This window comes from Cryptomeria japonica, chromosome 4 (assembly GCF_030272615.1).
Source record: "Cryptomeria japonica chromosome 4, Sugi_1.0, whole genome shotgun sequence".
Classification (NCBI taxonomy): domain Eukaryota; kingdom Viridiplantae; phylum Streptophyta; class Pinopsida; order Cupressales; family Cupressaceae; genus Cryptomeria; species Cryptomeria japonica.
Genome location: NC_081408.1, coordinates 286,668,888 through 286,694,726, shown reverse-complemented (window position 1 = coordinate 286,694,726; position 25,839 = coordinate 286,668,888). Strand labels below are relative to the sequence as shown.

The 25,839-nt window shown below is 37.3% G+C and overlaps 1 protein-coding gene across 2 annotated transcripts; it reads left to right on the top strand.

Moving 5' to 3' along the window:
- The first annotated feature begins 2,271 nt into the window (after nt 1–2,271).
- On the top strand, nt 2,272–25,326 carry LOC131071725 (pentatricopeptide repeat-containing protein At5g27110). Of its 2 annotated transcripts, none has more exons than XR_009372312.1 (3): nt 2,272–2,582; nt 5,486–5,591; nt 23,701–25,326. XR_009372312.1 is itself a non-coding variant. In XM_059219802.1 (3 exons), exon 1 carries the CDS (start codon nt 2,694–2,696, stop codon nt 5,100–5,102), a length of 2,409 nt encoding a protein of 802 aa, XP_059075785.1. In that variant the 5' UTR covers nt 2,272–2,693; the 3' UTR covers nt 5,103–5,302; nt 5,486–5,591; nt 23,701–25,326. The 2 variants fall into 2 exon arrangements, 1 of the variants encoding a protein (XP_059075785.1); XM_059219802.1 differs by having other exon boundaries at nt 2,272–5,302.
- Nucleotides 25,327–25,839: the final 513 nt, after the last annotated feature.

Below are 25,839 nucleotides of genomic sequence, written 5' to 3'. Positions count from 1 at the left end.
ACTATGGTGCATATTTCAATCTATCACATGTAAAGAAAGCTTAATATGTCCACCAAAAACTTAGTGATAACATCCAATACATTCAAATGTTAACATATATTATATTATATACGATTATCCAAACAATAGATAATTGTAAATATGATTATCAATGATTATTTAGGAAGAGTTGGAGCTTGAATTCCATCATGTTAACTTTGGCAATCTAATTTATGATTCCCCTATTAGTGAGGAAAATGAGGATGTGTGTTAGTCTTGTATTAAAGAGTGTTAATGAGGACAACGATATCGATAAAGTTTACAACTCCAATAATTATAATAAATTTTTTTATTGAGATGGATGAAAGGTTGAATACTTTCCATAGAAGGATGAGAAAGTTAAAAAATACTACTAGCAAGATTTTAAACTATGAGGTTTGCAATGAATAGTGGATAGAGATGCATCACAAGATAATCATTTTCCATAACAAATTGCAAAGGATTGAAGATGAATTGAATGAGATTGTTGATGTTAATGATGATATGATGGGACATGATGCTACTAGTATTGTAGTTATACATATAAGGCTCAAAAAATGCAAATAGGTGAATGAAGATAAAACTAGTTCTAAAATGAAAAGGATTGCAGGTGGATATTGCAAGTCCTTCATGGGATGATAAATTGAAGGCCATGTCTAAGGATTGGAGAGACCTTTTAACCCAGCATGGGGTGTAACTTTCTCCTTTCGTCTATCGGTGTTGTTTCTATTGTTGTGATTTGTGTTTCTTTTTGTTTTACTATCTAGATTGGTGCCCTTATGCTATCAAATGGATCTCCATTATGGTTACTAGTATTCCTTTTTGTCCTATTTTCTATTTAAGGGATTATCTTTTATCCTTTTTTCAATATAAGGTACCAAGACACTTCTCCCTATTTAATTAATCAGAAAAATTTGGCAATCAACATTAAATTATCAATCACCAACTTTGTCATTAGTCCTGTATTTAATTTTGTATATTTTATATGCAAATTATAGCCAAAGCCATGAAAAAATTGTACAACCCGTTGAACCCAAACACCATACTAGAATATGAATTGACAACAAAGGTATTAGGATACAAATTTTATTCTATAAATTACCAATACAAATTATAACATTGTCATATTCGACTTCACTTATGAATGTTATTTTAAATTAACAACTCCACTTAAAATGAGCTTAAATGTACAGTCCAAATGCTCATTAATGTGTTTAGAATGAATATAGTAATCATATAAGAAGAAAATGGTAACGCATGCAACACAAAATAGTATGACACAATGAGAGAGATACAAGAAGAAGCCCAAGGTGGGAAAGGTAGTTCAACATTACAAAGACAAAAGACAAATTTAGTTCATTGTTTCACTAGCCCATCAACTCAATAACGTTTCTTTACTAAATCTCCCTTGCTTGCTTTTAAAATCCAACATGTTTTTGACCATGCAATTCATTTGTCAAATTTAAAATTAAATTCCTTCACAAAATGAGATAACATAAAAATAAAATGATTTGGTTCAATTTTTTTTAGTAACCCATCACATGATTAGCCATTTTTTACATTCGCTCCCAATAGAATGAATGATTCACACTTTTGTGCTTTCAACAATACCCTCTATGTTTTCTAGCTACTGCCCTATGCAAATCTTGAAAAATCAGTGATTTTACTCACAATGCTTTCAAACCCACAATGTTTTCGCTCCTGCAATGTTTTCTAGACTACTTTCCATCAAGGATATAATTGTTGGTGGTGTCCTTTTTCCCTTGGTTTCCTGCCTAAAACTTGCAATTTTCATTTCCGACTGTTTTTGCCATTGTCACTTGTCCACACTTTACCTTCCATTTGACGAAGGTTGCTTTTTCGTCTCTTATGTCATAAATGTGCAGGTCTTTGTTTATATTGGCTTGGACATTTTATGTATGTTATTGCACTTTTTAATGTATGTTGTATGTTCTTACATACTGCTTTGTGGGAAGAATAATCACATCCAAATATTTTAGTAGATTTTAAATTATGATTTTTTATTTTTTCAAAATTAATAATTGAAAAATTGGATGAATAAGGAATAAATGATTATTAGACCATGACCCTTCTCATTCATTCTTGTCTATGCAGCCATTAGACTGCATACTGCATATTTGACGGTAATTTAATAATTAATTGAAAACTTAGTTTTATTATTTTTTAATTAATTAATACGGTCAAATGTACACTAAGGTGCATAGACGTTGCCTCCCTCCGGCTCAACGAGAAAATGCTCAAAGCCTAAAGAGCGCTTAACAGACGGAGCTTTTTAATCGAACAGACAAGGTATGTGGAAGTTGGAACCGACCCTGCTAGGTAAACAGCAAAAATGAAATCGTTTACCCGAGAAGTACGGCCGTTGTACTGCTCAAAGTTTAGAATTGGACGAATGAAAAATTCAACTTTTGCATACAGACTAGACAATCTCTGCCTTCATTCAACTTAAAATGAGTTGACAAGAGTAATTAAAGATGACAAGTGGTATGATGTCCTTCCTACATACACTTAGGCGAGAAGCTCACAAATATTTCTTCGGGAAGGTGAAATTTCCTTTATCTTTGTACTTGAATTTCTTCGAAGTTTGAATGTCCAAATCAAAATCGCTTGATTTGCAATGGCAGTAAATAAAATTAACTTATAATACCTGCAAAATGGGTGTCCATGCTAGGCAAATTTACTCTTATGTTTCTACCTCAAGCATACTTAGAAAAGAACTTGTAGGCAACAATTGGGTGCATGTCTTCATCAAGAAATGCTTTGGCACCAGTCAAGATAATTGTTTTTCACTCCTACATGCATCTAATAATATCAAAGAATTGAAGAAAATCCATGCCCACATACTTGTAAATGGGTTTGAGCAAGATATCTTATTGGAAACCAAATTAGTTCAAATGTATAGCTTGAATGGGAGTTTGGAAAGTGCAAGATTAGTTTTCGATAGAGTTTCAGTACGAAATGTTGTTATTTGGAATGTTTTGATTAGAGGTTACGTGAGGAATGGACTCTGTGAGGATGCAATGGCTCTGTATTCACAAATGCTGCTCGATGGCATTCGTCCTGACAAGTTTACTTTCCCATGTGTTCTCAATGCATGTACTGGTCTGTTGGCCCTGCAAAATGGGAAGGAGGTGCATGAGCACCTGATAAGAAGTGGGCTTGAATCTGATGTCTATGTAGCCAGTGCCCTTGTAGACATGCACGCCAAATGTGGTAGGTTGCAGGATGCACGCCAAGTGTTTGACAAAATGCCTCAAAGAGATGTGGCTCTGTGGAATGCATTAATCGGAGCTTATGTGCATAATGGATTCTGTGAGGAGGCTCTGAGAATTTTTCCTGAAATAGAAGTAACTGGAGAGAAGCCTGATTCAGGCACGGTCACTAGTGTTCTCCCCGCATGCTCCCGCTTAGGAGCTTTGTGGGAAGGCAGACAAGTCCATGGTTTTATTCTCAGAAATGGATTCGAAGATGACGTATTTGTGGGGAGTGCTCTTGTAGACATGTATGCAAAATGTGGGAGTGTAGATACAGCACGACTTGTATTTGACAAGATGACCAAAAGAAATTCGGTGTCTTGGAACTCATTGATTGTGGGTTATTTCTACAATGATTATTATGATAAATCTGTTGAGCTTTTCCGTCAAATGCAGTTGACAGGGGTGACACTTGACTCCACAAGTATAAGTTGTGTTTTGTCAGCCTGTGCTGTCTTGGCCAATCTGCAAGTGGGCAAAGAGATTCATGGTTACCTCATCAGAACTGAGTTTGATACTATCTCTACCAAGAATGCCCTTATGGACATGTATGCCAAATGTAAGCATACAGAAGGTGCATTCCAAGTATTCAAGAATATGCTGCTACGAGATATTGTGTCATGGTGCACGATGATTGCAGGATATTCACAGAACGGGTTGTCTGAAGAGGCATTAAATCTCTTTTGTGAAATACAATTCGAAGGTATAAAACCTGATACAGATACGGTTGCAAGTGTTCTTCCAGCATGTGCTCAAAGTGGAGCTTTACAACAGGGTAGGGAGATCCATGGATATGCCATTAGAAGTGGTTTAGAGACTGATTTTGTAGTGTGTGGCCTTATAGATATGTATGCCAAATGTGGTAGTATTGATGTTGCAAACCGGGTGTTCATCAAAATGTCAAAGAAAAATATGGTTCAATGGAGTGCAATGATTTCAGGGTATGCCCAGAATGGGTATATGGAAGAAACTTTAAAACTGTTTTGTCGGATGCAAATGACAGGAGTAAATCCTGACTCAGTCGCCATTGTTAGTGCTATCTCAGCATGTGCTGGCTTAGCAGCTTTAGGGAAAGGCAAGGAGATTCATAGTTATGTCCTCAGAAATAGATTTGAGGGTAATATTGTTGTGGGGAATGGCCTCATAGACATGTATGCCAAATGTGGGAGTATTCAATCTGCAAATCAAGTTTTTGGAATGATGTCCCAGAGAAATGTAGTCTCATGGAATGTGATGATTGCAGGTCATGGAACGCACGGACAAGCCGAGGATGCCATCTCGCTATTTAAAAAACTGCAAGAGTTGGGTGTGAAACCAGATGGCATTACCTTTGTTGCTCTTCTGTCTGCATGTAGCCATTCTGGTCTTGTGGATGAGGGGTGGCAATACTTCAATTGCATGTCCCAAGATCATCACATATTACCTACAATGGAGCATTATGCATGCATGGTTGACATTCTTGGTCGTGCCGGGTGCCTGAAAGAAGCACTTGATTTTATCAAGATGATGCCCATTAAAGCCAACAGTGGTGTGTGGGGTGCTTTGTTTGGTGCTTGTAGAAATCATCATAATGTAGAACTAGGGGAACATGTAGTTGACCATCTGTTTAAATTGAAGTCGGAGAATTCTGGAACATATGCACTATTGTCGAATATTTATGCTGCATCTGGGAGGTGGGATGACAAGGCACATGTAAGAACAATGATGAAGGACCTGAGGGTAAAAAAGATGCCAGGGTGCAGCTGGATTGAAGTCAAGAACCAGGTTCATGCCTTTATTGTTGGAGAAGGTCCTACTTATAGATTGTAGAAATTCAATGCAATTCTGAAGAGCCTGATTGGCTATACATCTTAAAGGTCTTTGCACAAGATGATGTGGAAGATCAAGAAAGGAAAGAGATTGTTGTTCCAAGTCAAATGTTGTCATGCATGGAATTATTATTTGATGTCACTTCAAAGTTGGACTGTGCTCTTCTGAAGACCATGTTGATATATCATTTTCAATTTCAAGTATGTTCTTGGAGAATATTATAAAATCCAATGATCATTGTTATGTATAGCGGGCTTCCATTTTATAGCTCTGTTCCCTTGTTTTAGAAGTAACTAATACGATTTATTTAATTATATGATTGTGTTTACTTAAAGGGATGGACGATGGAGCTAACGATGAATCAGCTTGCTGTGAGATTGCAGGAGAAAGGAGGCTACAGGCTCCTGCTCCTGCTCGTAAGATTGATTCAACCGAGACTTGGATTTGAAAGGCTCTAAAGGGAGATATAACTGGCGAAGACACTGTAGCGTATGTATTCACTTTCAAATTGCATATTTTTGTCTCAGAATTCAAATTATTCTATTGTCAGCTCAGTATTTTCTTCCTTCCTATGATTATCATCCTGCTAATTTTTTTCCACTTCATGCTTGGTTTTCAGATAGGATGCTCATTATTTCTGTATAAGTACACTATATCAAATAGTAAATTTTAAATTAAAACAGCAGAAGTAACAGATATTGCGAAGAGCTGATCAACTCAACATTTGTACTCATGAGATGTTACATATTTATGCGCACCATGACACAACTATCTGCACTATAAATCTGCTAAAGAGACTGACAACAAAGTGGTCAAGATTGACAGCTAATTGACAAAACAGGACAGTAAACTAAAGGTGTTTGCAATCAATTTGAACATCTCAGCTGTTATTGACTGCTATTGCACACACACGTCTACAACATATCTACAATTCTGTTATGATTTATTCTGTTGTGATTTATTCTAACACTCCTTCTTTAACACTCCTTCTTAAGGAATAACAAAATTTTGATTGACCTTTAACATATCTCTACATATTACAAACTAGGAATTAAACTGACTAGCAACATAAAACAAAACAGGTACATTATATAGAAGTTGTTCTTTGAAAACAATTCTTGGATCAGTGAGACATCTTCAAGCTACTCTCCAACTGCATCAAGCCGCTCCCCAACTGCAATTATAGTCTCTTAGCTATTATCCAAGTTCCCAACATCATTGAACACCATTTGCACATTAAGTGTCTCATCACCCTCAAAAGGTATGATGCTGAACTTCTAGATTTCAGGACTCCCTTGAACTATTGGACACCGATCTTCAAATGCATGTCTTATAACCCCAATGAGGTATAGTTTTTTTGATCCACAAGAATTTCGGACTATTAAGCATCTATCTAATCCCTATTGAATCTCTTCTTATCTTCAAAGTGTTGACCTCTTTAAAATAGAAGAAATTTTTCATATTTAATGATGTCATCATCACTATCTTTATCTGATAGTTCCTCCACAACTACTGACATTCTTTCAGCTCTTATTGCTGTTTTGAACTACTCAGCAACAAATTTCATTTCAATAAACTTTGACTTGGTAACTGGCCTCTTCTTCACTTCTGGTAGCGAAGTGCATTTGTTCTGTATTTTCTTTGGAAGCCATGGAAGAAGAAATTTGGGGAAAGACATCAAACATCTCAAATTCCTCCAACTGTATACCATTGGGCAGAAAAGAAAACTTGGTACCTAAATTTCACACGCTCGTAAACAACAGCTATAGGATTGGCCTTTGGATGGGCCACAGCACTCTGACTAAATTGCAGAATTTCTCACATGGAGTCAAATGAGGAATTCATCTAGCACTCTGATACCAATTAGGAAAACAAAATGTCATGTCCCGATCATGCCAAGGCCAATCGAACAGTAAGCTTGAATAGGAAATTGCCTTACCACAATAAGAGTTCACATTCCCGACGCCAATAGTGCTGACAAGAAATCCATGGGTGTTAATGTAGATCACAAGGGGATAAGATTATTACCATACAACAAATAATGAATAGAACGATTCCCCCCTTCCCTCTTTCTAGCAGCAAAATAAAGAAGTAGTTAGACTCAAACTAACAATTAGTTATGAAGTAATTAAGAATTAAGGAGGTGCGGTTGGCAACAAGGGTCACAAATCTGACAGCAAGAGACACTCTATTCTAAGGGTCACAACCACAAAAGAAAGAGGCATAACTGACGGAGGAATATAAGAAATCATTTCCCAACATTCAAAGAGGCATCGAACATGAAGAGGAGAATCATCAAACATCAATCATTTACAGCAGATCAAGTTCGCAATAGCATCTTCAGCCATCGTGGTAGGAAGGGATTTGTGCATGTGTGAATGAATGTGAATATAAACATATTAATGCTAAACTGTATGTAGACCTTATTGCTAACATATGTATATGCTCATAGTGATCATGTGCGAGTGAATGCATATTTATATCTATACATTTGAAAATATTTTACACCAACAATAATCAACCCTATTAGGGAAGGAAAGGAAGTGCATGGAAGGGGAATAGTGAAAGATTCCTCACTAGGTATGGTACCTTGTAAAGATGGTTAAGGGCCATTCGTTAAGGACCACAAGGCCACCTCATGATGATGGTTGAGGACCATTGGTTAAGGACCACATGAGGCCAAGGAGGACAAGGTTCTGAACTTGGGCCGAGGGTTGAGAGTCAAAGACACCCTATTGTAGCTTGCCTACTATCTCTATATTGATCAATTGTTGCAAGGATTTTCAATCATAAGAAGAGAGAAGAATAACATGATGGAGGGGAACGATGTATATCCACTAGGTACACCACCGCATGAGCATGGTTAAGGTCCACATGAGGCCAAGAGGGACATGGTTTCTGCTCTTAGGCCTAGGGCCAAAGATATTTAGGGCACCTCATTTTGAGCATCCTATCTCCATCCTCACTATGGTTGAGCCTATGAGATGATTTGGATTAATGTGCTATAAGTGTGTTTCTCTTTTAACACTAGAGATGGATATATTATATGTATTATGTCTACATTATTACCTAACTTGGTTGTAGATTTCCAAGATAGACTTATCTCATTCTTTTCTTAGGTAAGAATTATCTCTCTAAGTTATGTTCCTTGTTTCATTTGGATTTTGTGAAATTTTGGCAAATTACATGGTAATCGAGAAAAGGGACATTACAAGTATCATAGCATGTTCCTACCAGCCTGATGGAAAATAGTTGATGCAACTTAGTCAATGAGCAATTAGGGCTCTAGAAAGGGAGAAGAAGAAGGCTACCTACTATAAGGTGAAGAAAATTAGGGTTTCACCACCTTAGGATTGTAAGACCACTAATCTCACCAAATCAACCTCACATTAAAAAAAGGATGTAAATTTAATAGATCTAGCCACAATTCAATTAGGGAAAAGTGCTAAGCCATCAATTAAATTAGGAGGTAGGTGATCCATGAGAAGAAAATCAAGAGAGACCATAGAATCCATAGGCTAGCAAGTTGTTTTATGCTAGGTGATCCACAACAACATGAATACTCATGGGACAACAAGTTGTGTTATGTTGTGTGATTTATGTAGAGAAAGAGAGTTGGGAAAGTCTAGCAATTTGTGTTACGCTAGTTTTCAACTCATCTTGAAAATGCCACAGAAGGTTGAATAGTCTAGCAAGTTGTGTTATGCTAGTCAACCTACCTTAAAGAACTTGAAAAAGGAAGAGTTGAAAGGTCTAGCAAGTTGCGTTATGCTAGTCAACTCACCCTGCTTCACATGTCGTTGTTTGGTTTCAAGAGCATCTTGTTTAAGAGTTAGGTCTTGTTTTGAGCATGCAACAACTTGTATAAGACATGCAATTGAAAAACAATATGTCGGTTTCGGGAATGAAAATATCTCATCTAAGATTTAGGTTTGGTTTCAAGCATGTACACCCTATATAAGATATACAAATGGACTATGTTTGGTTTTGGGAATGAAGAATTTCGTCTAAGAGTTAGGTTTGGTTTTGAGCATTCAACAACCCATATAAGACACATGCAAAATCGAAAATATGGTACAAAGAGGGCGTGATATATGCCCCCCCTTAAGATGTCAACATAGCCATATGTTGATGTCTTAAGGAAGCTAGAAGCAAGGATACACACCTTTATCACCAAGGAGGTATCCTTTGGGCAACAATAAATCCAAGCTAAAGAGACATGACTCTTATAAGCAAGGAAAAGATAGATGTAAAAGAAATATCTTGCAACAAGTGTAAAGGGAATCATTTGGAGGAGAAGGAGGAAGAGATCTTTGCTCCAAGACATCTACCTCCAAGAGGAGATTTTGAACAAAATAATATCATTGACCAAAAGAAAGGAAGGAGAACAAGAATTCACACCTTCCTCCTATTGCTAGGTAAAGGTATTCTTGATAAAGGATAACACACTTTTGACCCTAAGCAAGAGGTTCGTTTATAATAGACATACATTGCCAAGTGAAGAAGAGGTTGTACTTAAGGATACACACCTCTTGCATAAGAGAGAATCCTTGAGAAAACAAACAACTTCATGCAAGGAATGACATCGTATCATAAGAAAACACCACTCATCCTAGGAAAAGTGGGTCCTTAGGAATTGAAGATGCATCACCACACATGACAAAGAACCCCCAATAAAGTTAAACTACTAATGTCATAGAGTAAGGAGCAACATAATACATACTCTAATATTATGTAGAATGAATAAGATGGGACTCCAACTTATCATCATCAAGTATTTGAATGATACCAATTGCAATAAGTTGTTGAATTTTATTTTTCAAGTCATGACATTTATTGGTAAAATGGTCATGGATTTGATGATACTCACAAAAAGGAGGATTGTCTTGATGTTTCTTATAATTCTTTCTTCGATTCTTCAAGGGCAAAGTAATTAAGTTGGCTTTAAGAAGTTCATACAAAATATTCTCTTGTTGTGATGAAGAGTCAAGGATAGATGCATTACACAATGCATGAGGATCTTTGTAATTTATTGCATAAGGACACGTTGAAGAGCCAATGGGAATATATGAGGAAGAGATACCCTTTCTAGGGAGGTCATGCTTTCTATCATGACTGTTCATATCCTCTCTGGTAGGTTGGGAAGGAAGATCCCTATCATCTAAGGCTTCATCTTTACTCCTTGTTATGTTAGGAGGTAGGTCATGAATAGACTGCATAACATCATATAGTCTATAAATATGTTGATGATCAAGATAAGCTCTACGAGAATAAGAAGGATCTAGAGAGATTGATATACCACCATGTTTAACTTGTTCCCCTTGTACTAAAGTATCTTTATGAGAAGAGGATTGTGACATGTTGCTCTTCAATGCTTCCTCTCAATTAGAGAGATCATTGATAGGAGTATTGACTCTTTCCTCATGAATAAAAGGTGTTTTACGAGGGGTACAAGAACTCATTAATGCTTCATCTCTAGGAGGAATACCGTGTATGGAGGGTAAAGAGACATCAAGGAAGATGTTTATGATATCATCCTCTTTCTTTAGGATATCCTTATGAGAGAGACATTTTAGGAGGAAGACCAACATCATTCATCAAAACTTCATTCTTAGGAGAGGGAGTTGTAAAAGAAGTGTTAGTAATCTCTTCTTGCACTAAAGTATCTTCAGGGGTAAGAGGATCCTTGGGAGAGGGCAAATCATAGCTTTGGATGAAAGAAAAACATGAGCTATCATTGTATGCACAAAAAGGAACATTATGAAGATCTTGAATTAAATTTGAAATTAAATGAGCAAAGAAAGATAACAACTCCATTTTATCAAATCTACTTATGATATGCAATACCCAAAGCAATGTTCACTCAATGTATGCAATGAAATTATGAAAAAATCAAATCTGAAAACACCAAATAAAAAATATGCAAAATGTAAGAAGTGTCGGGTTCACCAAAATGTAAGGTGGGGAAATTGGGTTTCACCACCTTAGGATAGTAAGACCACTAATCTCACCAAATCAACCTCACATGACAGGGGAGGGGTTAATTTAGTAGATCTAGCCACCATTCAATTAGGGAAAAGGGTTGAGATATCAATTAAATTTATCTATATAGGCTATCGTGTTGGCAAGAGACATTACACAAGTCATCAGATGTTGTCATTGATGGCAACTCCAGTCAGTGATTCTATTTGCAATTCATGATTTGCCTATACCGGAAGTCTGAGTGTAGGTCTGGTTAAGTCACGCAGTTAGACAAAGCATCTAGTAGAGTCCTATATTTTGGTCAATATTTCATTTCAGTTGGATATCTTGTGTTGCAAAGATATGGGAAGCTTGATAGATGTCTCTAGTACCCTATTCTATGATTTTAGCATCCGGTGACAATTCATGTGTAAGTTAGAAGATCTAGTGTATAGGTTTTTGGGTTGAATAGTGTGGTATGGCCAACTTGTATGATTGATCATTGTGCAAAATTTTTGGAGCCGATTTGGTGATTGTTTTTGTGTTTGAAGATGTTTAGCTGACTTATGGGACGTGTGTGGACAATTCTTCTTGGTCCAAATATGCTTTAGAGATCAGATTGAGCCGACTGTACATACATGTTTGGTGAATATGTTATATGTTCTTGAGCCAACATATAACCGATGCAATTTCGTGTTGCAGATATATAAGGATGATGTAATTGATCATTTTGGGCATGTGGAAAGTGTTGATAATCGATTGTGCGCAATTTCACATGCGTAACTCAGAGATTTGTGCTCCAGATTGATGTAGACAGTGGAACAAAGCAGAGCAAGATAAATGAGGAATGTTTGATTATTGTGCTTAATTGAAACTATAATTTGGCATTTGTAGATGCTATTGTTTAGTTCATGTACTTCAGTAATCTATTGTAATTCTTTTGTAAGACAATGAGTCTTCCTTGGGTTGTAGCCCTTGATATCTTGAGTAGTGAGCTCTAGGTAGTGTGCTTGAATGCATGTGCATTCCCAATGTAATAGTTTATAGTTTCACAGAGTATATTTATATTGTGGGTTCATCCTCACCATGGTTTTTCCCTTAACTAGGTTTCCATGTATTAAAATCTTGGTGTTATGGTGTTGTGGATATTTACTTTATGTGTTTGCCTCTCTGTTTTGTTGATTTGCATAAGTGCTTTAAGGTTTAGGTTAATAAGATAAAAAATTGCAGAACACTGATTCACCCCCCAAGTGTTCCTTAATTCCAACATATCGATCACCCCTTTCTGAGTTGAAATTGGATTGGTATTGTAAGGTTTAGGGTAAGCAATGGATAATTGAAGCAAATAAAAAATAACATTGCTACAGACATTAGACAGAGCCACATACAACAATCTGAGTAGAAGAAGAGGTTTGAAATGTGTTGCTGGAAATTCGAGTTGAATTGTTTGGACCGGGGTGGTAGGTCGCCCTGGTCCTATAATCCTTGGACATGCCAGTGGGATCTTTTTTCGATCAAGGAGACACACTAGATCCATTGTCGGAAGATTGAGCAAAATTCTTGGGACCATGGTGGTAAGTCGCCCTAGTCCTTCATTTTTTGCTCATTTGAAATCTGAACCTATTTGTCATCGTCAACTCTATTGGAATCAATCATAGCTCCTAAATCAATTCCTTGTACACAAAAAGAGAGGAAAAGGGTTGTGGATAGGGGTTTGCCTTGGGTCAAACCTTGGTTTAGAAATTAACCTTGAATTGAATTGGATTGTAAATACTAAAGTAAATGCTAGGAGATATACCTTAGATCTACAATGGTTGATGAGAAGATTGATGATGCAATTCTCTTTATATGTAATCACAAATGTTGGATGCAATAACATGACAAACACATGAACATGAATGACCTAATCAAACATACATACTTGCATGAAGATTGATGTGGCTTTGCTCCATGATGCTTGAAGAATATGGTGAGATGAAGTGCTGCCTTGAATGCTTGATGATGAATGAAAGATGAATGCACAAATGATGGGGCATGTGTGTTGTTCAAATGAATTGATAGGGTGTCCTTATATAGGGTTTCCTAAGTAAATTAGTGATTAGGCCGACCTCCAATGGTTAAGTGTAGGTATGGGGACCAAAATCCATTGGGGAGGTTTAATGCTTGCCCATATTAAGAGAATGGGCCCTTTTAAGGACCAAGGTGCCATGGCACCGTGGTCCAGACAGGGGTGCTACAACACCCTTGTCGTCCAAAAGCAAGACAAAAGGCCACCAAATAAGGGGGGACATAGCTTTGGGATGGGGTCCACTCAACTTTGTACAAAAGTGACATTAGATCCAAAGTAAAAGGGGCCATATCGGGCCTAGGGGGAATGAAAATAGGACACATTAAAGTAGGAGCACAAATATGAGGTGTGAATTGTACTGGTTACAATTTACGATACTACACCTACCAAAACAATACACAACTTTCAAATGGAGCATGAATTGAGGATTTTCATAGAAAAGAATGAACAGACAACCCAAGCCTTATTCCAAACCCTTCAAAACATAAACAATACTCTTAAGACAAACCAAAGACATGAGAGGGAAGTCACCCCATGAAACTACGATAGGATCAAACCCAATTACATATGGACCTCCTTTCTTAACCATGGAAGGATCATTAAGGGAAAATGAAGAAATTAACAAGCCAAATGTAAGAGAATGTGCCATAGAATATGTGGGGCTTGACCACGAAGTTAAAAGAAGCATCCCTTTCACAACATATTGTGAGGCTACGATGAAGAATGTCCATAGAAGGATAAATAACCAACCTAACCAAGATATGCAAAATAAAATAAGAAAATTGTCCATCCCTAACTTTTATGGGTCAAGAAAAATTACAGCTCATGCATGGTTACAAAAACTAGAGACATACCTAACTCTTTGACCCATGACAGAGAAAGATGTCATTACATTCACCATATTACATCTATAAAGGGTGACACATGATTGGTGGTATCATGGCCTAATTACTCAAGATCACAAAGGTATAAAGACCTATGATGTCTTCAAGATAAGACTCATTGAAAGATTTGATGAAACTCATCCCCAAAAACATTTGAAAGAACTATCAAGAATAAGGCAAACAAAAACCCTTAAAGACTACATTATGAAATTACAAAGGTTAGTTGTTATGGTCCCCAAAATTTTCAAGGAGAGACTCACTTACCTATTCATAGTTTGATTGTTGGATGCCACCCAAGGTTTAGTAAGTGCCTTAGATCCAACTACACTCAAACATGCAATTCTTAAAGCCACTCAACTGGATTCTACCCAAGCAAAGGAAAATGATCACTCTAAGAAAATGACATCAAAAGTTAAGCACTTCTATGAGAAGGACAAGCACAAGAATGTTGGCATTGTGTTGGCATTGATGTCAACCGGTATAGGATAGCTACTGGTATGAGAGATGTATGTGCAACACTGTCATGAAGGAGTACATAATGAGATATCTTTGATATCACCTTGTGTTGTAGACCACCGGTAAGGTAAAGAAGAGAATGTCATTCAAAGCAATGACCACTAGTGTCATCGATACACAAGCTAGTGCCTAACTTGTGTGGATGGAATACCAGTACAGTGTATCATCTGTAAGGAAAGGATGTCAACTGATAAGTGTTGTGTTGATAGGATGTAGTTGCCAACTAGCAATCTTATGACCAATGATCAAGCAGGATGAGAAAGGTGCTTGAGCTGTTGATTGTGATGAAGAGGCGGAATGTTACCTAAATCACATCAACACAAGAGAAGGATGAATAGGTCACCAGTATACTGTGTGGTTGTAGAACAATACGACTCCCACTAGATGAAGATGTAGTCATCATGAGAAGATATGACTGACAGTGAATGTGCCCACACCGGATCACATGTGCCTATTTGAAGGTTTGCTGCACAAACAAGGAAGCCACATGAGAGCACTGCAGGATGTAGATGACAAGGACTCACTCCCACTGACAAGTGGAGCTTATCTCCTATTATGCATAGTGTGCATCATAGTCATGAGAGATAAGGAAGATGAGGCAAAGGTAGGTGTTTTGAAGGCTCACACTGGGTCTACCAGTGAATCAAAGGAATGCCTCAAGTGCATGAAATTGGGGATATGCACTAAACTGATTGAGAAGGCATGTTGAGATGCTAGTACAGATGAAGAGTGATGAGTTTGTCACTTTGACAAACCGGTTGCGATATGGTTCGAGCTGATCAGGGAGAAGGCAAGGCTAAGAAGAAGCAGATAGAGGAAAATGGCCTGATTGAAGAAAGAGCTTGTTGAGGGTTGATGACATGGTGTCATCATGAGGTTTTATTGGTATGAATGTTCATCGGTAATATGGACAAGGTGCAGATGAAAAAGACTCCCCATCAGATGAAGATGTGCATAAGGCAGGTTAGCAAGAGTGCTGACCGATTGAGTAGTCCACCAGAAGAGAAGCAGAGTGCAAGGTTGATGACAGACCGGTTTGAGGGTTTAATCGATAGGGTTAGTATACCGATAGATGAACCCAGTAATGGAATTGGTCGGTGATCCAATTCATATCGACATAGTTGTTCCAGTAGAGGAGGATGTCGACATGAAAGCCACACGGAGATGAAGTGGCAGCATGCAGAGGTCGGTGGAGTGCCGTGCAGAGATAGTTGCCTCTATAGGTGTGCACTTAATATGGATCCCGTGATTTGTGGATCAGATCAGAAGAGTGCGGCTCGAGGAAGAATGAGTGACAGAGACAAATCAGGGAGTTGTTGGCGCCTGGATTAAGCAAGAAGATCAGATTGTGAGAAGACCTCTAGAAGGAAATAACAGAAACATTAATGACATTTTGACAGAGGCAAGTTGAGAGATGAGGTTGTGGTTGCTAAGATTAGAAGACGTGTATTGGAAGGCGCGTTAATGGCGGAGATGTACAGTTTGCTATCAGGGAGATTAGATTGGACAATATCTGATTGGATTTGGTTTGCCTCGAAGATGATGAGGAAACCCTAACCTCCTGAGATTTGAATTGGCTTTTGGCGGGAAAACCAGGCTATATATATGCAAGCCAAAGATATTGAAAGTGTCGTTGAATAGAAGAAGAGATTGCTACTGCGAAGTGATTGTGTGTTACTTTTGCATGTGAGAGGAAATCAGTCAAGTGCTCAACGAGTATCTGAGAACGACTAAGAGTGAGGGAGAATCAGCTTGAAGTGTTCAACTGGTAGCAGTGCAGAATCGATAGTGTCCATACCGGCAGAGCAGAAGTGAAGGAAGCTATAGAGAAGGTAGACATAGAACCGACAGAGTTTAGTACCGGTAAAGAGCAGAGCAGTGAGGAGGAGGTCCAGTAGAGCAGAACAGAGGAAAGGTGAACTAGTAGAGTTTATTGGCAATACAGCAACAGAGAGAGGTGCATTGGTGTAGCAGAGAAGGTGTCTCACCGACAGAGTAAGGTTTATGAAATGGTTACAAGATTCACTTGTAACAGTATGACTACTTTTGTATTTGATGTTATCATTGTGATCATTGAGTTGTAGCTCGGTGTAGGGGTTGTATCCCATAAACTAGTAGGGGTTGTAGCTCCTTTGGGTTGGTGCCCATAAATCAGTCAAGGGTTGGTGCTCCTTGGGTTGGTCATCCCATCCCTTTTATTTTTTTATAAATTGGTGCTAACCCTAAGTCGGGTTAGGGTTTTTTTGAAAAGAATGCCTTTCTTGCTTGCAAGTTGAGAGGATCATGGCGGCATCGAGAATGCACAGGCGGTGGGGAAGAAAGGCGGTGGAGGGGAGAATATCTGCGGCCGTAGTGGCGCTGAGGCGGCCCCACTGTGGGTCGCGGCCCACTGCGGACGCACCCACAGTGGGTCACCGCATTGTGGGTGCATCCGCAGTGGTCGTGGCCGACAGTGGGTCACCCCACTGCGGACACGCCACTGTGGCGCCATGCCCACCACCTACTGCGTAGATAAAAAAGGACTTTGACAATCGAAAGTTTGCTATATATTTTTGTGTGTTTAATTTTTTTTTAAACACTTTTTAAATCGCCCCGAATACGATGTAATGTGTGTGTGCGTGCGCGCACACGCAGAGGGGAAACTCTCTGTCTTAGAACAAGTTTATTTAATTTAAACATCAACATTAGTATTTCTTTATTTACATGCATTATATATATATATAGATATATGTAACATTATACATCTACTGTGTAAACACAGTGTATTTCCAGATTTGTATGTTACATCAACATTATAATTATTTACGTATAATGTGTGTGTATATATAAAGGTCAATATATATATTCTTAGAGATGAATTCTCTGTATTTTTCTAGAACTAGTTTATTATAGCAACGTTGATTGTTTTGTTATTAACCAACAATATATCTTAATGCAAACAAATGAATAACCATAATTTAAAATATGAAGATCATTTTCTGTGATTTCTTTCTTAACCAGAAAGCAACAAATACATTGAGATAACATTGATTGTATCAAATATAAGTATTTCCGTTTTTTTTTTAGACTAAAATTAATTTCTAATATCATGTTTATTTAACCTTTTACAAACTTTTGGAATAAAATAAACAACTAGCAACCATATTACTCTTAACAACAACAATAGAAATAATATTTGAATGCTTCTTTTACTTCAATCTAATGAAGAAACAAAATTTCTTTATGCTTTCATTTTACAATAGCAATAATAGAATTGCAAACTTTCAAGTCTCTTTTTTTTTTATACAATAAAAACAAGAATAATAGCCTTGTTGCAATTCTTTTCTTTTCATAATTTTTCGATATACACACAAGATGCACAAATCTGCAATATACATATAGGACACACTTGTTCAAGTTTGCCACAAGGTTAACATTCTTTCTTTCCTCCTACTTTCATAAGCAACTTGCAAATAAGCTTTGGATGTGACCCTGGAGGGTCACCTCCTAACCTAGACCTACTAGAGGCCACCCTCGAGCTAGGAGAACCAAGGGCCAAATAGGTTACACACATACTCAAACACAAATACAAGAAATCAAATTTTACAAGAAATCATTTCAACAATGAACTCCCAACCCAAGGCTTGCACATAGTCACCAAGTGACTCAAAACAATGGGGTGAAGGTGGACCAAGTATCTAAAGGGAGAAACTACATTTAAACCATCGATAACCAAATGCCTTCACAAGGTTAAAAAGATCCATCTATTTGGTCTCTCACATGACCAAAACAAACCTTATGACCCCCAAGGCTCCAAGCAAAACTCCCCTTATGACCCCCTATATGTTGTATATCAAACAAACAACAATAAGGCTCTTAAACCTTGTTTATCCCTCTCTTCCAAGAAGAGAGACTCTACACCCTTAGACTGTCCTAAAACCGTCCACCCCAAGACTACTCTTCCCTCCCAAGGGCGAGTTTAGTCTTGACTCCGATGTACAAACACCAAGAAAAATCTAAACGAAAACAACTAAAAATAATTCCAAAACCATAGTCTTAAGAACATAGATACATATTCATTTCACAACATGAATGCAACTAATTACTTGGAAGGATTAACACCAACCTTTACTCCTATGAAATGTATGTTGTAGAAGAGTTGCCCAATTCACTTACAATCCTCTTACTTAGCCAAAATTCTATCTTAAAATTCCAAATCCAATACCAAAACTTATCTCCAAGATTGAAGAGTGGGTGATCAAAGTCTCGAGTTTGAAAATCTCCCCTATGTAGGCTCTCCTCACATTTTCCAACTTCCTTGGAAAGGATGTGAGTCCCTATAGGTTTGTCTTCCCAACCTCTTACATGGTTTCTACAAATGGAAACTGAAAAAGGTGGTTGCAAGATGGGGAAGTGCACCTAAACACCAAAAAGGAAGGTTGTCTACCAAAGAGTCAATCTTCTAGAAGTTCAATTTTCGTCCATCTTGGAAAACCCACTTTTGAAGTGACTTGATAGTCATGTGTGAGTGGTCACATGGCTTAAAATGACCCTTATCCATAGGCATATCATATGGGCCTTCAAAAGTGACCTAAACTCAACCCTAGGAGTTACTTTGATCCCCCAAAAACCCACCTAAAGTTTGTCTACGGGTCAAACTTGATTTGACCAAACTAATGGCTCTCTAACCAAGTTATCTTTTGAGACTACAACAAGATATTTGAAAATGCATTGGGTTACACACTTTCCTTCATAAGGACACATCTTTTGCCAACTCTCACACATCACAAGTGTCAAGTGACACCATAAAATACACATCACAAAATACACTTTGCATGTCCTTTTTGGGAATAATAACATTAACAATTACAAATATGAACTTACATTCAAGCATCACTATTATGAATTAAATACAACACATACGAGGTATTGTCTCTCCAAATATACAAACCTTGGCTTTACTATTTCACATAGGTTTGGTCTTAGTTCTCTGTGTATTTCCATGGTCACATAGATTAATTTTCTGCATGTCTCATTTCACACATTGGTAATCCAAAACCACATGCATATGTAAGTATATGAAAGGAAATACACATTAGACACATAACATCAATTTCATAACATCTCATCAATTGATTCAAATAAAAGAGCAATAGAGCTAGTATCCAATTAACATTTTTCCTAGCAAATCCATATGAAATCAATTACTAAATTGTATCATCACAAACATCATATAAATTAATTTTCCATAAGACATGTATAAATGTATCATATCATCATCACAATAAGTAATGAAATCAATGTAAGATAGAATACATCATATGCCATGATATCAAATCACCTATCAAATAGTATCTAAATCCATAATGCATCAAGATAGTGTATCAAATAATAAGTCTAACATGAAAATCAATGAAGTGCTATGATGGGCTCGGGATAGGACCTCACATAATTAAGGAGGTGCAGTTGGCAATAAGGGTCACAAATCTGATAGCATGTAACACATCCTATTCCAAGGGTTACAACTACAAAAGAAGACATTATCGATGGAGGAATATAAGAGATCATTACTCAACATTCAAAGAGGCATCAAACAGGAAGATGAGAATAATCAAACAACAATATTTTACAACAGATCAAGTTTTCAATACCATCTTCAACCTGTAGCATCATAAATTATGCATGCTTAGTTAGGGTTGTCTAATTCCATGCTTAAGTTAGCACCCGCCTTAGTGTGTCCCATTGCCTCTTGCATTTATAAGGCTCCTTTAGGCATTTAATTTATTAATTTAATTAAATCTAAAGTCCTCTTTCGTCAATTTACACATTATAAAATTAGGCCCTTAACTCTAAGTGTGCCCCTTTTTATTTTCTTTTAATTTATCCTAATAATGTCCTAATTTCAATCTTCAAAGCACATTTTCGCATATCTAAACACCTTGAATTGACCTACCATGTCGGATTGGACTTCTAAACACCTTGGATTGACCTACCATGTCGGATTGGACTTTATAATCACCATATCTTGCGTCCCTAGAAATTTGGAAAAAGTCGGTCAAACCAGGATGCCCACCATTCAGGTCTCGACTTTTTCCCCCAAATTTTGGGAGCTTAATTAGGTGGTATTATAATGCTCAAATCTCTCTTTGTGTGAATTTTTATCAATTCTAAGTTGGCCTATTCTCAAAATTAAAGTTAGGGTTTCATAAATAAAACCTTCTCTTTCCCTCATTTGGGGATCTCGAATGAAGCAATTGAAGGAGATTCTTGTGAGGTGAAAGTACAAGTTTTATGTGAATTCTACAATCAACAAATTCGTCATTCATCAAGTCTTCATCAACCTTTTTCATCATTCATGGAAGCTTAGGAGATATTGAAGAATAATAAGGAGATCACAGACTGTTGATTGACTTGTACCTTTCCTTAGGGTTTGGTATGGTTTCATGTTATTTTCATATCTCTACGTGAGTTTCAAATCTACACATCATTGATTTTTAGATATACATTATTGCTTTAGATCTACATTGCATTTGTGATTTAAAGCTCATTTATATTACATCCATTTACGGTTTTTTCTCAAAACATAGGGTAGAACTCTAATTTGCATTTTAGCTCATAGGAATCTTACAAACACATGAGATTTTTGGGCACACACTTTTCAATACAATATTGGCTAATTGTGGAGGTGGAAATCACCAAAACAATGGGTTTGATTAAGGAAAAACCCTATATAGCCACAAACACATCATTTTTCAGCTTGCAGGTGTAGTTATAGGTTTCTGTTGGAGTGGGCAATTTCTAGGAGATCTCAATGAATAGGCACAAGCCCATATCATCTCAGTTTGCAGATTTCCAGGTTGCATATTAGTACAGTTACTGGAAGCAGAGAACCCAACGCCTTGGTCTTGCCAATTCCAACTCAATTCTTGATATCAGGTGCACATCAGAATTACATTCTCAAATATTTACTTGTTGTCTTAGTTTGGTTCAATTACCGGTATGTTATTACTGCTATTCTAGTTGCTTTCATTCATCCTATTAGCATAGTTTTTCATCCTCTCACATTGAGCACATTCCCTTTCATATCAACGAAGGAATGGGTAAGTGGACCAAGATGGTGAACATAAAAGTGGCCACATACAAAAAAATATAAAAAAATTTCATAACCTGTTGAGACATGGACCAGCTAGGACTCGAACCTAGGACCTTCCATACACTACTTAAGTGCTCTACTACTGAGCTACTGGCCCCTCTTGGACCAGTCCATTGTCGGTCCAAGTGTGGCTTATTTCCAACACCAACACCTCCCCTTAAGCCACACCTCTCATGTGCTTGGGCTCCTAGCCTGGACCTGGCTCTGATACCATGTTGAGACATGGACTAGCTAGGACTCGAACGTAGGACCTTCCATACACTGCTGGAGTGCTCTACCATTGAGCTACTAGCCCCTCTTGGACCAGTCCATCATCGGTCCGATTGTGGCTTATTTCCAACACCAACATAACCCACACGGGTTTTGAAAATTCAAAAACATGCTAGGCTTGGTAACACCAAGCCTAGCCAAAAACAATTAAAAAAACAAAAAGTTCCTCAAAACCCATACGGGTTTTGAGGAACATTATGTTTTTTAATAAAAAATAAAAAATTCCTCAAAACTTGTACGTGTTTTGAAGAACATTATATTTTTTGGTAGCCCACGGGTTTTGGCCATTTTCAACGCCAAAACCCATGGAACGGTAGCAAAAGGAAGCCAAAAAACCACAGAACCCGCATGGGTTTGCAATCATTTTGGATTTTTCTAGCATTAAGAGCAATTTTCATCAATGACACCCTGTCGAATAGGTAAGATTTGATTGGTTTGATTATTTTGGTTTGCATTTTAATTGAAGTAGGGTTTTTTAATTGATTTAAGATTTCTTTTTATTAATTTGATGTCAGATTCTTCAAGCAATCCCCAAAAATGACATAGACAACAAAGAGCTCCTTTTGCACAAGCAACACAAGCAAACCTTGTAAACATTGCACATGAGCAACAAGAAAACCCTCAAGATGTTGCTCCACAACCACAAAATCCTCAAAATGTTGCTCCTCAACAACCATCGCCACCCCAAAACCCTCCACGTCCTCCATTAGATCATGTAGATGCCACACAAGAGGATCTCATCAATCGCCTTACACAAAATAGTGCCCAAATTTCTATATTGGTGAATAGGTTGAGGTCCTCTAATCTTGAGCACCTCTCAACCCTTGCCACAACGCTATAAACCATAGCAAATAGTGTAAATGAGGTATCTAGGGAGGTTACAAAATGGGGTTCATAGAGGGATAGATGTCGAACATTTTATGCAGATGGGTTGTCATATGATCAAGTGAAAAAAGGGCATACTTAAAGCTGACATATGTGCTCTTTTCACCTATCCTATTGCTAGTAACAACCTAGAACTAAATACAACTCAGTTTCCTATACATTGGTGTGTTCATGTTAGGCTGAAAGAAGCTTTTTGGGATAGGTGGTATATGGTCTTTGACCAACCACCTTGTAATAATTGGGAAGTGCCTCTATATTTTTTGAGAAAGTTGTATTGTGAGTTTATCCTCAGCGAGAAGCCGAATTACTTTGACATCCGACAATTTCAAGGTAGAGGGAGAGGCTCTGCGTAGGATAGACCTGGGGCCCATAGGGTGGTACAACCACACCATAGGAGGCGTACAACTCCTAAACCCATGGTTCATGTCACTATCCCTATATCCTTGAAGGAGTCTATGGAATTACAGACTCTTCAGGCAATTGCATCATTGACTAATGTCATTGTTCAGCATGGCACACAATTGGTGGGAGCAGAGGATGTACCAACACCTGTGGCACCTCCTTCATCATTTGGCACGGGCCAGCCCATTCAGCATATGTGCGCCACCTGCCAGGGTGTATGTTCTGGTGTAGACACCGACGCAGATGAGGATGGTTCGACATCTCATTCGTGTACATGTTGCAGGAGTAGATGCCATGCTTCCACTATAGAGGATGTGGCCCTCACCGATGACCTGATGAGTATGTTGTTCCCTCGCTATCAGACACGTGTGTTTAATTCTTTTTATGACATGTTATCAATTAAGTGACTAAATCTTATAAAGAGAAATGATTTTTTATTTTTAGAACAATTTAAAGTGACATAAATAAAATGCATTGCAGGGTGAGCAGATGGTGGGAGTACACCACATACTTTTCAGTCGACTCCACAGTCAAAAGTAGTTTCACCACTACTGGTAAAGATTTGTAAATTTGTTAAAAATTTAATAATACATTGGTTTCAAAATATCTTTTGTTAATATATATGTATCATTACTTGGTGTTTTATAGGGCTTATCATGGGTTGAGATGTCCCAATTTGATGATATCACGCTTTCGGCCATTGACTTTGGCCTAGATAGCTATGCGGCACCATTTAGATTTATATATTTTTTACTTAAGTGATATATTAAATACATGCTCTTTTTCCTTATGTTAATTTTTTTCTGTTAGTTTACCCCGCCTGCCTCGAGGACGTCTCGTGTGAGAAAGCCATCGTGTAGCACTCCGAGGCAGAAAAAGATATCCTCCCAGACACCCAAATGAAAGAAGGTAATTCCGTACAATTTAAATTCATTTGTTGAAATGTATTGTGTTTCAACATGTATATGTAGATATTGATAAATGCACTTAATTTATTTGTTCTATATACAAAAACATATGGGGTTTATGGAATTAATAAATTCACCTGATGTCGATGAGGTTTAGCAGAGGGAAGATGTGATATCTTCATATTCACTTTGGATTGCATTCTTGCTTGTTCAAAATAACTAAATCCTTTTATGTCTATATCATATGTTATCACTTTTCATACAGGAAATGGTAATAGTTGCATTAGATTCGACTAGGCCTCCTAAGGTTACACGAGAACTATACAAGGCTTCGGTGTGCATTTGTTCTACATATGTTAAAAATATTTGTTCTATCTAGTTTGTCAACAACTTTGGGTTATTAACTTGTGTAATTGTCTTTAGCCTTTTACAACCCTATTCCAAACTTCCTACTGATGTTCTACAATTCCATTTCATTAGAAGTCCTACTCATATAATATGGAATCCAACACGACAAAGGAAAAAGGTATGTCTGTCTTAGATCAACTCCTTTTCACTAAGTGCACAATGAAGTTGAAACCCTCTTGTTAACTCCTTTTGGATCATTTACCATGGATATAGGAAATGATCATAACTGATTCATCTGTGACTTTGCCTCCTACAACCATAGCACATCCATCTGAGGCTATGGTATGCTTTAGTTTTTTAGCCTATTCATTTTTAGTTATTATGTGTTATTTGACATATATGTTATTAACTTGTATTAATGTTGTTTTACCAGTTACAACCCCCTTCAGGACTTCCCACAGATCCTCAGCCTCACCCAATTGCAGAAGACAAAGATGAGGTAATCAACATTTCAACTTCAAACAATTTAGAGTTAAGTATTTAGTTATTTTGATGTTATATTGAGAAAATATATCTGATTCAACATTTGAATTGTCCTTGTGCAACCACCTGTAGAGCCACGTACTGCTTCGAAGAGGCTTGATTTTGATGGTCCGCCACAGTCATAGATACCGATAGAGACATATAGTTGTAGTTGTGGTCATTGAAGGACCAATTTTTTTATATATTCGACATTTGTATATGTATATATCAACTTTGACAAGCATGGCACAGGCCACTTTTTTGTAACTATTATTGATTTGGCATCTATGCCATTTTTTGATATGTACACGATTATTTTTCATTTTGGTATATATGAAACTTGATATTCAATCCAATTTGTTCATTGATATATATGAAAGTTGATATTCAATCCATTTTGATATATATGAAATTTGATATTTTTGAAACTTAGTTATTTGCTATTGAAATGTGATCAAACTTGTTCATTGTGTATATGTTCTGAAATGTGATCCAATTTGTTCATTACATGTAACTCATATGGCGCATACTTTTAAACTAGGTTGCTCATATTTTGTATACCCACATACCCAAGTACCGACACTGGTAGTGCTCATATTGTGTATTTTGATTGAGTGAATTTGCTTCGAGTCCTTTTGAGGATTGATGAAAGTAAGCGGCATGAGTTTGAAAATTTGAATGTGCAATGAAGTAATCTTTAGCTCTTTCATAATTTGCCTCACCTTTGAGTCTATCTTGGATTTCAAAGTTTTACTTCATGACTTCACCTTTGGAGCAAACTTCAAGTGTGAGAGTTTAGGAGTGAACTTCAGCTTCAAGCAACTAGGAGAGAAATGCATAT

Excerpts from the sequence above, each read along its gene's own strand:
- LOC131071725 (XM_059219802.1), top strand. The coding sequence starts at position 2,694 with ATGGGTGTCCATGCTAGGCAAATTTACTCTTATGTTTCTACCTCAAGC.